The sequence below is a fragment of the Strigops habroptila genome, chromosome 3 (genome assembly GCF_004027225.2).
Source record: "Strigops habroptila isolate Jane chromosome 3, bStrHab1.2.pri, whole genome shotgun sequence".
Lineage (NCBI taxonomy): Eukaryota > Metazoa > Chordata > Aves > Psittaciformes > Psittacidae > Strigops > Strigops habroptila.
The window spans coordinates 7,500,581-7,513,332 of record NC_044279.2 but is presented as its reverse complement, the minus strand read 5'-3'; the positions used below and the strand labels follow the sequence as shown (position 1 = coordinate 7,513,332).

General features: G+C 49.4%; 1 protein-coding gene across 6 annotated transcripts in view; it reads left to right on the top strand.

Moving 5' to 3' along the window:
* FRMD4A (FERM domain containing 4A) overlaps positions 1–12,752 on the top strand; it is a 372,724-nt gene that overhangs the window by 216,696 nt on the left and 143,276 nt on the right. For 2 of the 6 annotated variants that reach the window (XM_030478609.1, XM_030478612.1), the window contains exon 1: positions 4,682–4,803. The exons of the other annotated variants lie outside the window; for them this stretch is intronic. In XM_030478609.1, coding sequence (XP_030334469.1) covers positions 4,711–4,803 — 93 coding nt within the window. In that variant the 5' untranslated portion in view covers positions 4,682–4,710. Of the gene's footprint in view, positions 1–4,681; positions 4,804–12,752 lie in introns of those variants that run through there. 6 annotated transcript variants of the gene reach the window in all.

Here is a 12,752-nt window from a genome sequence, read left to right as displayed (position 1 = left end):
GCTGATCCTTGTCATGGTTAGAATAAGCCAGCTGCATTGATTTACAGTGGGATTCATGTACCCGGCAGCTTATACAATCTCTGAAAATGGATTTCAGTTCCCAAGTTACTTAGGTCCACGTTACTTTAAAAGTTTTGGGGCTTTTTAATCTTTTACTGCCACTCAAATATTATGAGTTAAGAGTTGTGCAATCCATGGGAGTGAGGCCCTTGAACACCTCCCACAGGGAGGTAGGCAGTTAGGTACCTTCAGCAAATCCTAAATATTCTTTGAAAGCATTTTCCTCACCTTCCATGGGTTTCAGATGTACCATACGTGGGGAAATGACATTGACTCCTGTAAAGCACTGCACCGCTTATGGATGCAAATCGTTGTGTAAGTGTGAATATTGCTTCATGACATGACATCTCCTCCAACCCGTTAGTGCTAATTAATGCAGTTCTGGGATAGACAATATTCATTAAGCTTTTCTGAAAATACTATAAATGTTCATGTAACAGCTCACACATTCTGATGGCACCCACAGTCCTATCACCACGTTCCCTGTAAAGGATTCTGATACTTTAATCTCTGCTAACAAGAGTGGAAATGAATTGTCAACAGCAGTTCTCCAGCACAAGGCCATGGTGTTTCTTCCCTGCTTTTCCCTGCTTTGTTATCAGGAACCAACAAAAAGGAATCAGAGCGTTGTTATTTTGGAGCAGAGGCATCTGGTTGCTGGAGGCTTCCCTCTGTGTATGTCAAAGTTAGATATTTGGGCTACTGTTCTGGTTTTGGGACTTGCCATGATAGGAACCAGCTTGGAAGAAATGCAGATATTGCCTGCTTCTAATCACTGCAATGACAGCAGCTTTGCTGCCTCCAGACTAAATGTTTGTTACCAGGCTGTGTTGTTTGGGTATTGGCAACTCCAGAGACCTTGTGGAATTACAGAAGCTCCTTGAAGGATGCTGCTGTTGAATTATAACTAGGAAATTTAGAGAGGAATGTCCATGAGGTGAATGGCTTTTTTTTGTTTCCTGAAAGGATGCTGTTGAGGAAATCTGATTTACAGCGTGTATGTCTGGGAGAGGAAGAACAGGAGAGCAGACTCCTGGAGGCAAACTCCTGATGATTGCACTGCAATGCAGCCATCCTTCTGCAGGCTTTAATGTTGCTGGTAGGGTACATCTAACTCCTGGGGTGGTGGCCCCAGTATATTAGTTGGAATTCCCACACATTGAAGAACCCTTATTGCCATTCTGCACTCATTCTCTGCCTCCCTGTGAAACAAGGCTGGCAGCTCTCCCCAGCATCATGGAAGTGCTGCAGGGCTTGGTTAACTGAGGCTACAGAGCTTTGCAAGTGATGCCACATCACTGCAGACAACAGTTGCTCTTCCTCCAGGAGGCACTTTAACAGCCTCTGCTGCCCCAGCTCACTGATTTACCTGGAACAGGCAAGACTGTAAGGAAGGAAAGATCCCAAAAGCACAATCTTCCCTTTGAAGGCTTTTTCCACTCTTCCACCCTGGATAGGTTTTCTTATTGTTGAGGTCTGCAGACGCTTTGAGAGCTTCCATTCCTCTCTCCTGACAGACCCCAAATAGTCTGCAAATGTTGGTCTGAACCCTCCACAGACCATCTCTTTCACTCTACTCTGCTTGTAGCTCAGGGCACCATGCTGCTACCAGGGAAACAGCCCAGATGTAGCCAGGGTTTTTCTAGGAAGGAGGTGTGTGGTGAACCAATGAGAAGATCTGGACCAAATTCCTTGTCCAGTTCTGGAGGAAAAAAGCTCTTTCTGGTTGAGCTTTCATAATTCACTCTTGACAGGGACAATGCTCCACTGCCTTTCCGTGTTACAACAGTCCCTATTTCTGAGTTCTTTGTTAGTTCCATCAGGCTCCTAGTAATAAATTACTCAGACCAGTAATTTATTTTTATTACAAGTGTTGTATCATGAATTGGAGGATTAAGGAAATGTAGCAGGAACATCTCCCACCGTTGCAGGAAACGTTAAGCTTTTGTACCAAATCCTATTGAACTTCCTTTTGGGCAAGTGTTGTGCATGTAGTCCTGGATAGGTAGGAAATATATGGCCTTACAAGGGATCTGCTGAGGATGCATCTTGTGGTTTCCCAGGTATGATGATCCAGCTCTCTTTCTGCATGATGAGTCTCAAAGGCTGCAGAGGTGCTAAACCATTGCACCTGGGAAATCAAGGATTTCCGCTTCCCTTTCTACCCCAGTTTCCATGACATGACACATGTCAGTCAATTGGTCTGTGACTCAGGCCCTTCCCTGTGGCATAAACCAACTGATACCCCAAAGATGCTGGAGGACACCATTAGGATCACACACTGATGGGATGCTCTTTGGGCTCCTCTGGTAGACAATCCCTCCATAACACGGAGCACAAGAAAGGATGCTTTGCTGCTGTCTCCAGACCATCCAAACCCATGACTGTTTTGTGCCAAAGGAGGAGACTGGCCTGTTGCAGGAAGCCCATAATTTCAAGCTACATCTACTGAAACTCCGCACACCTGCACTGGAAGCTGAAAATTGCAATTCTCAGCAGAGAGAGCTTCGCTTTCCAGTTTTTGCTGCTATGCATGAAACAAATTACTCTGCAGTTAGAGGCTTCCAATCTCTGTTGCTGCTTATTAAACTCACCAGGTGAGCTCTTTCATCACCTGCTGAATAGTGCTGCACCACACCTTGGCTCTGCTCTGGTTTGGAGGCAGATCCTGCCAGGAGAGGATGGGCAACATGTGCCACACAGCAATGGGTGGGGAAATTGCCTTGAGGCTTTGCTAGTTGAAGGATCATCCCACCCCAAGGGCAAAGTCCATTGCCTTGGCATATTCTTACAGAGCAGCAAGAACAAGCAGGCACCTGCATGGTGAGTGCGCCTTTGAAGCAGCTTCACCTCCTGTTTTTGTGGAAGTCAGCCTGGGAAGGTGATGTTTCATTGTTAGTTCTGAGCAGGGCTGCTGCTGGGGTTCAGGCTTACATGTTCTTTGCCACCTCCACTGAAGATGGTAGAACCTGTTTGAGATATGTTGTGATGTCTGATGAAGGAGAAGTGCAAAACAGAATTTAGGAGCCAATCTGAAGCTTTAGTCCTCTCTGAAATGATGGATTTGGACTTACAGGAGATTTTGAGGTTTGTGTGTTGGTGGTTTACCCCTTGGGGGTGCTTCAGCTGCTGGATCTAGATGTGGGTTAGATGCACACAGAAAACCCTGGTCCTTACCCTTGCTATGTAGCTGTGGTCCCCCTGCTTTTCCTGGGGCAGAGATGGGTACGTTGCTGCCTCTTGCCACTATGTCCTGAATTTGGGATTATCTCCAGTGCAGAGTTGAGCCACCTCAGCTGCTGGCTCTTAACCCTGAGCAGCCAAAGGCCAGAACTGCCTCTATATTTATCCTCTTACTCAAAGCAAGCCCCTTGGGTGGAGTGAGCTGGGCAGGCAAGCCTGCCTGTGGCTGCACACTCAGCTCCATTCTTATAATGTCTGCATCCTTAAAGGCAGGAGAGGGAACTGTGCTCATGCTTTAATATTTGGCTATTATACTCAAAAGCACTTTGCAGTCCACTGGCCTTTCAAGTTGTAGAGAAGAGGACATCAAGGCTTGTGGCATCTCCATGCTGGCATGGTCTTGGCTTTCAGTCTGACAGCATATCAAAACAGCTGAAGTCAGACAACCAGCTCATTCATCACCACCAGGTTGGGTGAGCAACTGTCATGTAAGCCCCAGCTCCATCCTCACCATGAGCATCCTTGCAGTCACATAAATGCCAACTGAAAACAGACGAGGGAAGGGGCTCACCTTCATACCTCCCCTCCCAAAGCAGACCTCTTCCTGGCCAGCCTGGGCCAGAGCATGGCACAGGGACACCTCAGGGGTTTGCCTGATGGGAATAACCCCAGCTTCAGAAAGAGGCAAAGTGGTGGCAGCAAGCCAGAGCTCTAACTGCAGGCGTTGTGGTGTGGGTGCTTTGTGCTGTGCTAGTTTAAATCAAAAAAACAGCACTTTTTGGAGGCCCACACACACGCTCTCCTTCTTGACTGACTTAATGATTTAATAGTACTACCCTTGCACGAGGGCTACTGTTAGTGCAGTATGTAAAGATGCTTTATGGCCAAGCACCCTTCTCCCAGCCAGGAGGAGGGAGGAATCACCAGGGAAAGGGAGGGTGTCCCCATTCCCAGGGCACAGCCTGGCAGGAGCCCCAGGGATGCTTGGGCCCTTGCTGCCCTCCTCTTCCTCCCTGCCAGGGCTGCGTGAGCGCTCGGAGCATCCCCACTGCTCTCTCTTATCATCTCAAGATGTGGGTCGGGGGAGGTGATGAATCCTCTCTCCATCCTTCATCCTCCTCCCAGAGGCAAGGGGGAGCCCAGATGTTGGCAGGCCCGAGCCGGGTTCATGTGTTTCACATGACCCGGCGCCAACTGCTGCTCGCTGCCCTCCTCCCGCCTTCCTCCTCCTCCTCCCTCCCTCCTCCTTCTCCTCCTCCTCCTCCTCCCTTCCCGGCTCCAGCCCCGCGGCTTCGCGGAGCTTTGCGGAGCCGGGCTCCGGGGGCCGGCGGGCGGGGAAAGGGAGAAAGAAGCGGGGAAAAGGGGGGTGAGGGCATCCCGGCACAGAGCATGGGCCCGCCCTAGGACCGCCCGGGGAGCGCGCCGGCAGCTGGGCGGAGGGAAGGGCCGCGGAGAGGCGGGCGATGGATGCGGTGCGCTGAGCCGCGGCCTGCCGGCGATCCAGCGGGATGCGCTCGTCCCGGGCTCGGAGCTGAGGAGCCGCCGAGGGAGCGGGAGAAGGTAACGGGGGTCTTTGTCTGCGGACGGAAGGCGAGGCGGGCAGGGGCTCCCCTTCCAGTCGGCCCCGCGGGGGAAGCCCAGCCGCAGTGTGCGGGAGGCTCCACGCCCCCCTCCCTCCATTGATCTCCAACAGAAATGTGGGCAGCATCTGCTTCCCTTGTCCTTCCCTAAAAGAAAAACCCAGCCCCAGGATCCCCAATTTGGTGGGCGAGGAACGGGGACGCGCTCGGCGGCTGGGCTTTATTGCACTAGAGGGAAGGAGAGGGTGTGGGGCAGAGGAGCTGGTGCTGTGATTTCTTCTCCCCCCACCACCACCACCTCCCTCCCAGCAATCTGGATGCCTGTCCCCACTGACTGCTAAGATGGACTGCTCCTTCCCTTTCCAAATGGCTGCAGCAAGTTTAATGCAGAGCTGGGGGGGCTTGGCAAAGGGTAAAGCCCCTGGCTCGCTTTTCCTTTCCCCTATGCACCTTTTCCTGAATGAGGGGTAGAAAAGTTGCTACAGATTCAGGGCTAGAAATGACAAATAAATCGCTCTGTTCCCAAACTGTGCCTGTATGGGTGTATCTCTCTGCATGCCTTGCAGACATGCTCCTGTAAGGAGGGTTTCTGGCCACATTGTTAGCCCGCTGGCTGCTGGGGAGGGCATGAGAAAAGTTGCTTCCAGCCTCTATATACAATTTCCAGGAGAGACAATTGTTTCTAATAATAGCCCTGGCAGCGGTTTAGCAATGCAACACACAGATGCGGGAGCGAGCTCGCAAACCTCCTCTCCGAGGCAAGCCAGGTCACAGGGACAAGCCGAACTCCCAGCTCGTTGGCTTGGTTTGGGATTTTAGAACGTTGTCCTGAACAAAAACCCCGGTACCGCTCGCCCCTTGCGCTGGGAAGGGGGTGTGGTGCTGTGCCTGCATGCTGCACTTCATGGGCACGGCTGAGCTGGGCTTTCCTGGTACCTTGGGTATCGAGAGGGGCTGAATCATGGCTCTGATGGATATTGGGGTGTCTTGGACTTGGCTCTTTCTAGATTGGTCCCCGGGGTCTGATGAGAATCCCCCATCCACGCGTGCATGGAGGTGGCTGTTACCGGCATGGGTGTCTGTGCCATTTTCCCCACCTAGAATCGCCTGCCGGGCACCAGAGAGATCTGAATGGAGCTAAAACTATCCGATTGATCCCCTTTCTCCTTGCGGTGGTGGCAGAGGGCCCCGCAGGAGGGCTGCTGCCTGCATTGCTGCCTGCACACTAACTTGAACCCACAATGCTAACCCTGGCCAGGCGATGGGGCACCAGCTTGGTGTGGTGGCTCAGGGCTGCTTGTCTTGACCTTCCTGGCACAGCAGTTACTGGTTTCTTGTCCTCTTCCAAACGCTAATATTATTAAGGTGTTTTTAAGTACCGGTGTCATCCAGGAACATACCTTGTGCTGCAGGAGGGAGAGCTGCTCATGGGGCAGTTCCTGCAGCCCAACCGTGCCGCTGAGTGAGGGGAGCTGTGGCAGAAGCCATGGGGAGCTAAGGATATATTGCTTCTTATAATGAGAGTGGCTATTTCAAAGATGCTGTGAGGACCTAACAGGCTGAAGGAATTGTCATTGGTCATCCTTTGCATTGCGAGTGGCCCCATCCAAATCCGTTCCCACAGTAGGGATAAGTGTGCCAGTGGGGCATAGCATGTGGATTTATGCACCTGTAAGGTAAATAGTTCATTCTTAAATGAATTCTCTTTCTGACCCAGGCTAGAAATATGGGTTCTCTGCCATTATTTGAGCATAGATACACTAGTGAGCCACTTACAGTGAGCCACTTACAACCCTTTGGGGCAAGCTACCTATTTCTCCTGGGAGATGGTTTCTGGTTGTCCCGTTGCTTTGTTTCTGAACTGGTTATTGCATTAATAATTCCAGTCAATATCTGGTGATACCTGTGATCAGAGCATTGGGTCACTCAGGACCATACAGCAATGCAGCATCACTTGGTGCAGAGAGCATCTTCAGTAGCGATCATGTCATACAGCTTAGCCAAGTCAAGAGCTTTGGTTAGTGCCTTTGGTGTTGTTAGTAGGGATGTAAAACTGGGAAAGACTTCCCAAATCATGGAGTCTAGTCCCAAGTATCACAGGTAATCACAGTCATACATATCCCCTTTGTTGCTACTGTTGCTTGCTGTGTGAATAACAGCAGAAGGTTTGAATGCAGCTGAACAGAGAGCAAAGTAAAACTGCATGGTGTGGTTGAGGCAGAAAAAGCTGTATTAAGGAGAATTTGAAAGGGGCTGGGGAGGGACTAAAGTCTCAAGCTCCAGTCTGCTAGGACTGCAAGGGAGAAGGAAGTGTCATGCATTGCAAGAGAGGTAAGAGAAACAGGGAAGGTATAAAAGGAGTGTGTTGACCCAGCACCAACAAAATTTGGGGTCAGGGCTTAGTGGTGTCCCCTGAAGATGCAGTAAGTCACTGTGTGACCCACTTCTTGTGAACTAAGCAGGAGCAGGCTGGATGCTGGGGTCGCTGTTTCATTCAAACACTCTAGGTTTCAGGCAGTCAGTATTCCTGCACCCAAAATCTCCACCTAGCTTGGAGCCATCCCGCAAATGCCCCATCTCTGGGGACCATGGGGAGGCAGTGCTGTGGGGTGAAGCGTAAAAGTAGGTGACAGTGGTTCCTCAGGGTCCCCATACTTCACTGCAGGATGCACTCTACTTAGGCGCACAGCAGGATCCCAAGATCACACAGCAATGCCAATCTCCAGCCATCCTTGCTGGCTTGCTCCTTTCCAGTGGCTGAAGGTGCAGATCGCTAGGAGCTCCAGTGCAAGCCCAGCAGGCAACAAGGCCTGAAAAGGTTAAGCTGTTGTTGAATTGCTTGCAAGCCTTCTCTGGCTCCAAATCCCAGTTTGTCCCAGCCTTTCCCAGGCCTTTCAGTCCTCTAAGCCAGCAGTGGATTGCCCAACATGGCCCCAAGTATTTCTTCTCATATAATTTTAACAAATTAACCCCCATCCCTCCTGTAAATCTCAATACGTGCCATTCCCTAGAAAGCCACAAAGAAGTTTTCTGAGGCTGCACAATGAGTTGGAGCCCCTGTCTTCTGCTCCGGAGATGAATCCCATCAAGGACCAAAAATGACTTTGCTTTTCTCTCTGATCTGACACTGAGACAAGACCCCAGACAGATATTTGATCATCTCCAAGCTTCCGGGAGCACTTTCATGTTGATGAATTGCAGACACGTCAGGTTTGATCCTGCCTCCCTCTGCTCCAAGTCACCTTTGCGCTCCATCTACTTGCAGGTTCATGGCAGCCTGAAGGTTTATTCCTTGCCTATGTTGAGCTCTAGTAGGCTGCCTGCCAAAATAAGTAGAAGGGCCTGCTATACCTCCCCTTCCAGTGCATCCCTGCTTCATGGCTGTGTTATACATCTCTGTGGCCTCATGTGTGGTGCCCGAAACCCTGGATGCATCTTCATGGGATGAGGTGGGACTTCAGCCCTTGCCCAGCCCTAAAGTGCAAAGCTGGAACAGGGACCATCTGATTTCCAGTGCACGATGTTCTTGCTTAGAACCCCCTCTTGTTCCTTTCTTAACAGGTAGACCATCCTTCTGCTCTTGTCCTGAGCTTCTGTGGGACATTTTCATGTGGTGTTAAACAGTTACTGTGTCCCACCCTCAAGAAAAGATCACTAGTGGGTAGCAAAGTGCTCTTTTCACTCTCTATCTGCACTGGTGGGATGTGGTGTGATGCACATGATTACTAGTGTATTAATCTTTGGGAAAAGTCCTGGAGGGCATTAAAAAGGGATGCAAATAGACCCTTTTTTACTTAAATTCACTGTAAAAGGGCCCACTGCAAATGTCCCAGAAAGCTGCAAACCAAAAAGAGGTTGATATTCCCATTTTGGCTACAGAAATCCTTTGTATGTACACGTCCTCATGTAACGTGTAACATGCTGACAATGGCTCTTGGGTTTGCCAACCAGTGAGGCTCAGGCTCTGTGTTTAGAGTATATATTTTCTTCTCTTCTTAGAAGTTCCCACATCTCCCAACCAAAATAAATCCACCCTTGTTTGAGTTTCCTGCCCACGTGGGACCAAGCGTGGCTGCAGCTGTACCACACAGGCTGCAGGCGCTGTTGGCATCCTATCTATCTGAGCTGAAGTATTTCACGCTGGGAAGTGCTTTGTAGATAGTGGAGCAGCCATAGGCTGACCCTGCTGCCTTCACACCCGGTTTATGTGGGGCAAGACAGGGGTGGAAAGCTGCCACATCAAGTGGCACAAAACCTGAAGCTGACACATGGCACCTGTCCTAGAGAGGGGAGCATGGATGGAGCTCTTTCCACCTTTTTGTCCTTGCTCAACATCTCTCCTGGCTATCCCCAGCTAGGGTCTTGTGAAGATGCCCATCATCTCAACACGTGGCTGCCATGTGTGTGCTTGTGTACCAGCAGACACACTCATTTCACAGTGAAATGAGGCACTCAGGGGGACACGAATGATTTAGGGGATGTGTAATCAGATACAGTGCTTCCTTTGTGTGCACACACACACCCCAGCATGCAAGCATGCTGGAAAATCAATTTGGAAGGTAACATATGCTGTCTTCTGCAATTCGGAACCGGAAAGACCAAAAAAAGCCCTGTCTGAAGTGGCTTGGGCTCCATGGCATGTTTTGCAGCCCTCAGGGTGGTGATGAGGCCATCGAAGGTGTCATAGAATCATAGAATGGTTTGGGTTGGAAAGGATCAAAGGATCATCTAGTTCCAACCCCCTGCCATGAGCAGAGCTGTCCCCTGGGCTTGTGCTGCAGGAGGTGATGGGAATGGGGGGGAAGGAGACTTGTGCTTCACCAAGACCAGGGAGAGCTGGAGGGAAGCACTGAGTCTGCTTTGCCTTTGTGTGGCACCATGGAAGATACTTTCTGAAGTGCTCTGGGAGTGCTGATGGCGATTCTGGGGGGTAATCTGCAAATCTAAAGGTTCTGGGAAGTGTCTTCACTTTCTCAGTCCCTTCTTGCAGGCACAACCGACCGCGTATGTGGCAGAAGGCTGCTCCAGAATGGGTGTTGAAGCCTGGGAGCTTAGGGCTCAGGGGTATCAGATCCAGCCGCTGAGTTTGCAGACATTGCATCAAGTGGTTCCCTCTTCACTTCCCATCCTTAACTCTTCTGCATCGATTCTGCACAGTACTAAAGAGCTGCTATGTTTTCTTCCAGAAAGGAACATACTTCCCTAGGTCTTAAAAGGCAGAGACATCTGCTACAAGGACAGGCTCAAGTCAAGGCATTTTTTCCAGATTCCTCCTGTGCAGAGGTTACAAGATGCCCATATCTATTATGTTCTGAGGTGCCCTGATGCAGAGTGGACCCGGTCTTGCTGCACCAATAGCCAAAGTATCCTCAATAGAGGTGATGCAACATCCTGGCATTATTCAGAAGATGAATGGGAGTGTAAAAGCACAGGCTATGTGTCTTAGAGGCAGTTTTCCCTTCTTGAGCCCAGAGTGGGGCTAGTCTTAGCTCTAACCCTCACCAGATGCAGAGATGGTCAGCATCAGGAGCTATCAATCAGGACAAGAGAAGGCAGGTGGGACTTCTTTGTACTCCTCAGCTATCTATGTGTGCAGGCAGAGCATGCCCCTGTCCTCTAGCCCCAGTTCTGCCCTGTTCAGCACAGATATGAAGACAGGCTGAGAAAGTTGGGGCTGTTCAGCCTGGAGAAGAGAAGCTGCATGGAGACCTCAGAGCAGCTTCCAGGGTCTGAAGGGGGCTACAAGAATGCTGGGGAGGGACTCTTCATCAGGGAGTGTAGTGATAGGACAAGGATTGATGGGTTTAAACTGAAACGGGGAGATTTAGATTAGACATTAGGAATAAATTCTTCCCTGTGAGGGTGCTGAGGCGCTGGCACAGGGTGCCCAGAGAAGCTGTGGCTGCCCCATCCCTGGCAGTGTTCAAAGCCAGTTTGGACACAGGGGCTTGGAGCAACTTGGTCTAGTGTGAGGTGCCCCTGCCCATGGCAGGGGGTTGGAACCCAAAGATCTTAAGGTCCTTTCCAACCCAAACCATTATGTGATTCTATGAGGGTGAAGCAGGAGCAGAAATGGCCAAACCAGACTTCTGCATCCAGGGCTCATTTCTGACAACACCTGCATCTCTGGGGGTGAGTCAGCTGCTCTGCATCTCCCCCCTGTCCTCCCTGCAAAACCCCGTTGGGGATGACATCCATCCAGCACCAGCCCTGTCATTAGGCAGAACCGCTGGCGGCTGCCCAGCCCGGGCACCAGCCACAGCCCTGGCTCTCGACATCAAATGTGTGTCAAACCCGCTGATTAGCGGTGGCTGGAAACAACCCTGTGACATACTTTTCCACTGGAAGCATATCAGTTCTTAGAGCGTTATTTAAAACAAGAAGGAAAAACCAAAAAACCAAACAAAACCACACTTTTCTGTACACATTAACATTTTACTTTGGGTTTTTTCCACATCTGGAATGACTTTTGCAAGTATGTTTTCTATTATGTGTTATATATACCACTGCTCAGTGCTATCTATTGACCTGCTCTTTTACAGAACAGCTGAGTGATGCACTGCCCAGTGCCTTGGCTCCATTGATCAGGGCAATCACTGCTCACACCTCCAAATGCTTAGTGATACAGTAGATACAAAACACTCAATGAGCGCTTAAAGGACTCTGAGCCATATATCTTAATTTGTCCTTTGCAAATATTTCACACATACTGCTGCTTTCACTGCCTTGGGTCACTCTGGTCATCTTCCTATGAACCTACATTGATTTTTTTTTTCCTCCAGCAAATCACACTGGTTTCAGTAGCAAATAAATTGTCCTGTTCTCTTTAACTAAACCAAACCTCCTGCAAATGTTTTCCCAGAAGACGTGGATGCTCTCATATAATTACCACCCTGTCTGCATGCACAAATGAGTGATATCTGGAAGAGTTTGCTGAAAATATGCCATGTTTGAAGTGTGAAACTGTACAAAAAATTACACTTTTATGTATGTTTACAAGGAAATTAAAAGCTCAGATGTAGGAGAGATTAACTGACATGCTCACATCTTTGGGAAAAATAATAATACTCATTTATTGCTATAGTCTTTTGTGCCACATGGTCATTGTCATGAGGAGGATTTACAGTACTTGCTGCCGTACGTAGTGGGGAATGATCCAGAAGGTGACCAAGAGGCCCCGCAGAGAAGCTGATGTGACATACAAGGCTGTGGAGTCCATCATTGATAAAGAATTGCCCTAGCAGATAATTCAGATCCTTTTCCCTTAGAAAATGCTGTGACATTTCTGCAAAGTGAACGGGTGTGTGCAGAGCATAAATACAGAGCTCTTCCAGGGGAGGTGAGACCCTCTCAGGATATATCGTGGTTTTCGTGAAGCACATCTATGCCCAAAAGTTGATGAAGCACCTTGTCCCAGGACCAAGCTGCTTGTCCTTGTGCTAAGGCACCAGAGATCCTTTATCTTCTTTCCTATTGAGCATACCAATTCAGTTCTGTCACCGATATTTGTTTCTTTGGGCTGCATTAGGGACAGGTAACCCAAATGCTGCATCATGGCGCTTGTATATAATGTGCAAACATAGGATGAAACTGCAGAACTTGCCTTAAAGGGATTATTATCTAGAAAATAAATTCACCCTGGCAGGAAAAAAAGAGAAAAGCTCACAAAATAAAGATGTTCTTCACAGCTGACTTAGCTCAGAAGTTGACATCCAGGGCAAGTTATATTCAGAAGCTGGCAGCAAGGAAGATTGTCTACCTGTGGTCCTACTAACATAGGGGAAAGGGGGGCTTACTTTTTTGCTGTGTTTTTTAAGTGACAGTGGCACTTTTTCAGCCTTTGGGAATTACTTCTGGTGTCCTCAACATAAAAAGGACATGGAGCTGTTGGAGCGAGTCCAGAGGAGGGCCACGAGGATGATAAGAGGG